This window comes from Octopus bimaculoides, chromosome 5 (assembly GCF_001194135.2).
Source record: "Octopus bimaculoides isolate UCB-OBI-ISO-001 chromosome 5, ASM119413v2, whole genome shotgun sequence".
In the NCBI taxonomy this organism is placed as follows: Eukaryota; Metazoa; Mollusca; class Cephalopoda; order Octopoda; family Octopodidae; genus Octopus; species Octopus bimaculoides.
Window position 1 is genome coordinate 62,794,927 of NC_068985.1, and position 4,263 is coordinate 62,799,189.

Sequence of the window (4,263 nt, forward strand, 5' to 3'; positions counted from 1 at the left end):
GTAAAACAAGCACATGTGTGAACACATGCTCACACACCTCCATTTGCATACACAAACACACACACACACACGCAAATCTCATATTTTCACAAATCTTTGGAACTCTCGTGACTGCAACCAAAAGTCTTGTCACGGTGTGATTGGCTTGAATTCTGTCAAGAAGTTAGAATAAAGAAAGCTGCTTGTTTAATAGTTTGGAGGATGTAACTTTTACTGAAAGACAGCAGTTATTTAAGCCTACCCTGTCTTGAAAATTCTTATAAATTCCAATTTTAATATATTTTTAATAAAAATGTTTTGAACTTCTTTTATTACAATTTTATTTGTTTCAGTCCTTTGACTGTGACCATCTTGGGGCATTGCCCAGTACTTATAATTGACCAAAGATTTCAACTTCAAATTTTTATTCACAGCAGCATAGTTATCTAACTGTGAGATAGTGTTTTTTAAAACCTCTGTATATACTCAGGCATAACTATAGCAGTGTGCCTCCCACGTGACTTGTTTCCTCATAACTTTCTGAAAAAAGTGCATTTTTTTAAATGAAATTTTGTACAAATATGTTTCAGGTGGTGTAAATTATGATTATATTGGAATTTGTAGTGAAAGTTTTCTGTGGGGTTGAGGGAAAGGAGTTTCAGATCATTTACTCACTTCAACTTTGTTTCCTAATAACTTTTAGAAAAATAGTTATTTTGAAGGAAATTTTCAACAAATACCTCTCAGGTTTTGTAGAATGCAATCATAGTGGAATTTGATGTTAAAAAAAATTGGGAGCCAGGGTGGGGTGGGACAATATTTCACACATTTTGACTTTATTCCCTCATATGTTTTGATGATGTAGATTAGAATTATGTGGCAGGGTAGGTGTGGAATTACTTTTAAGGACTTTTCCACCCTGTTTCAAAAATTCTCTGAAAGATATCTGCAGAAAAGTATGTACAATGGTAACACTAATTATTGAGTACATATTTCTTTCATTATTTTATCGCAGACTTAATCTCTCTCTTTTAACCAAACTTAAAAGTAGCTCAGCCATTATGTGGTAGTTTAGTAAGATAGAAGTAGCAGGGATCATGCAGGTCACTAAATAATTTTTTTCTTTTTTCAACAAATTTGTAATCAAATCCTCAAAACGTGAGGAAACAAAGTTGAGATGCATATATCTACACCCCACTCCTTTGTTTCTTTTTTCACATTAAGTTCTAATATAATTGTAATCTACACTATCAGAAAAGTATTTGTGGAAAATTTCATTGAAAAATATCCTTTTTTCAGAATGTTATGAGGAAACAAACATCGGATGGTAGGCAGTACTTTTGTTATGCTCTAAATTTATTTTCTGAATGAGTGAGTACTATTTGACAAGTAAAAGATACAAAGGAAAACTAGTCATAACAGATTGTGAAAATTACATGAATTTGGGGTCAAATGTGTAAATATTATGTAAGGACTTGCAGAAAACCGCCCAGAAAGTGATCTTCCTTTTAGTTAGTCATAATAGACTTCTATTTTTTCCTTTCTTGCAGGCTCCTCGGATGAAAGTCCGTGCTAAATACGACTTTGCTGGCAATGTAAGTATTATACACAGTATTTTTTAATATAATCTGTAACTACACACTTGAATAAAGATAACATTTTTAGATTATGAATGATTCTAGAAAGAACTTTGAACGAAAATAATGTCAAGGAGTTATTTGATATTTAATATTTCATCTTTCTTTCATATTTTGGAAGATAAAACTTTCAGCCAGGACTAAAAGCAATCTATTAATCTAATATTAATTAATCTTACCTTGTTACCAATATCTTCATCTTTTTCCAGCCACTTCCCTCTCTGCACTTCTATATAATGTGAGGTGTCTATGTGTCTCTTCTGTACTAAGATACCTGTGTTTGTCCCTCAATCATAATTTAGCCTTTCAATATCTGGCATAAAGCTGCACTCACTCCATCTACTATAACCCCACTTAATTGAGGAGGTTTTTTCCTTTTTGCCTTGCAAGTTACTTGGTACTAATGTCACAAAAAAAGCACCCAGTATCATCTATAAAGTGGTTGGCATAAGGAAGGCTATTCAACCATAGGAACCACTCCAAGACACACATTGGAGCTCAATGAATTCCTCTTGCTTGTTGCATCTTGTCAAACTGCTGAATCCAAGCCAGCATGGAAGACAGCTGCTAAATGATGATGAATTAAATTAATATAACTTTCACTTGTTACTTTTGTATTTCTGCTTTTATTGTATCCTGGGAAAAATTAAAAGCAACCTACTAATTTGATATTAATTAATTTCCATTAGTTCTATTGTTTATTGATGAATCTTTGATTTGAGTTGCATTTTTTTGAAGTTATTGTTTAAGGTTATGCACACACAACTGTCTTCCCTTACTCAATTTCCTCCTCAAAACCCCCACCACCACCACCACCAAATCATCTCTCTAATTGCAGTATTCTGCTGCTGTAAGTAATTGTAGGCAGAATCGCATACTTCATCAGCTTTTCCTAATACCACTTGTCTTTCTCATTATCTGAAACCATTTCACTTGATAGCCTTCCTCATTTCTTGTAGTGCTCTCCACCCACATTTCACCTTGTTTACTCTCCTGTGCCATTACCCTTTTAGTAAGTAGGTAAAAGACAGGACTCAGGTACCTTCAGAGAAAAGGTTTTGCTTGATACGCAGAAAAGGAGTAGGTATAAACTCTATACACTGTATCCAATGTAAGCTATGGACAGACAAGAGGTATACACACACCACATCTCTCTTTCTCTCTTTCATGTCTACTGAGAGATGTGAGAGAGAGAGAGAGAGAGAGTATCTGTTCTGCTGCTGTTCATCCCTTCCATTTATTTCTGCACTATCATTTATCTACTTGCCCCTACCTTTCCCTACCTGGTTGCTCCCACTCTTTTCTATTATGTGAGTAACCATGTAGTTCCTCTACAGCAAGAAACCTGTTCTGGTTCTTTTCCTCATACTTTAATCCATCATTTAGTATAAAGCTGCCTTCATCTTTATTGTACCCTTATTTATTTGAAGGGGCTCCTAATCTTTCAGGCTGCTTGGCAACCTCAGTATTGTTAGTGCCATGAAAAAGACACGTAGTACATGTTGTAGAATTGTTGACATTAGGAAGGGCATCCAGCTGTAGAAACAATGTCAAAGCAGACCAATGAACACAATACAATCCTCAGACCCATCTTATCCTGTTAAACTATCCAACCTATGCCATCATGGAACATGGACAATAAATGGTGATGATACATATATATGTGTGTGTGTGTGTGTGTGTGTACTTGTGCACATGTATCTTGTTTCAGTCATTAGACTATGGCCATACTGGGGCACTGCTTTGAATTTTAGTCGGTTGAATTGACCCCAGTACTTACTTTTTTTAAGCCTGGTGCTTATTCTGTTGGACTCTTTTGGCAAACCGGTTAGTTTCAGAGATTGTCAAGTGATGGTGGCAGACAGACAGACACACACACACAATAGGCTCCTTTTAGTTTACATCTACCAAATTCACTCTCAAGGCTTTGGTCGGCACTACACAGCCATGCCTGCACTGATACATAATACATATATATCATGTATATGCAATCTCTGCAAATACTGACAAATATCTTATGGACATAATTGAAAAATGAATTTATCATGTACACCTGTTCAGATATGCTCAACTGATGTTTACTTCGTCAGATTATTTATTGGCTCCTTTTAACACCACTTGTATTTAGCTCATAAATATAATAGCCTCCAATAAGTCATCCTCTTAAATGTGGAATTTGAATTTGGGTAATTTGTGCCATGGATTGAAAGGTTGAAATATCGCGAGCATATTTTCCTTACAAAGCTTCCTAAAACTAGTCTTTCTCGTAACCTCTCTCTTTTCTGACTCCCCCCCCACTCCTCGCTCCCGAACTACCTTAATTCGTTTCATAATCAGCCAACCAGGGAGGAGGGTACTGCTCCCTCTGTGCGACCCCGGGACTGGCCTGAGTTCCTGGCGCGCTGCCTTCATCATCTTGCCTACTGCTGCTGTCTTCATCATCCTGCCCACTGCAGCTGGTTCCATCCTCTGAAGCACTGACAATCTTCCGCACATCCAAAACATGGCGTGGCATGCCATCGACTGAGACGTTGTTCTTTGAATTGATGGAGGTTATAGTTCCTTTCCCCCATTGTGATGTGCACCGTGCATTTGGGGGTTTTACCCAAACTTCTTCCCCGATCTGCACGAAGGTGTGCTCTTCTTA

At 36.7% G+C, this 4,263-nt stretch overlaps 1 protein-coding gene across 3 annotated transcripts in view; it reads left to right on the plus strand.

The window, feature by feature from the left end:
• Nucleotides 1–4,263, plus strand: part of LOC106869162 (adapter molecule Crk) — a 50,154-nt gene that overhangs the window by 34,134 nt on the left and 11,757 nt on the right. For all 3 annotated transcript variants that reach the window (XM_014914776.2, XM_014914775.2, XM_014914777.2), the window contains exon 4: nucleotides 1,530–1,574. In XM_014914776.2, coding sequence (XP_014770262.1) covers nucleotides 1,530–1,574 — 45 coding nt within the window. The remainder of the gene's footprint in view (nucleotides 1–1,529; nucleotides 1,575–4,263) is intronic.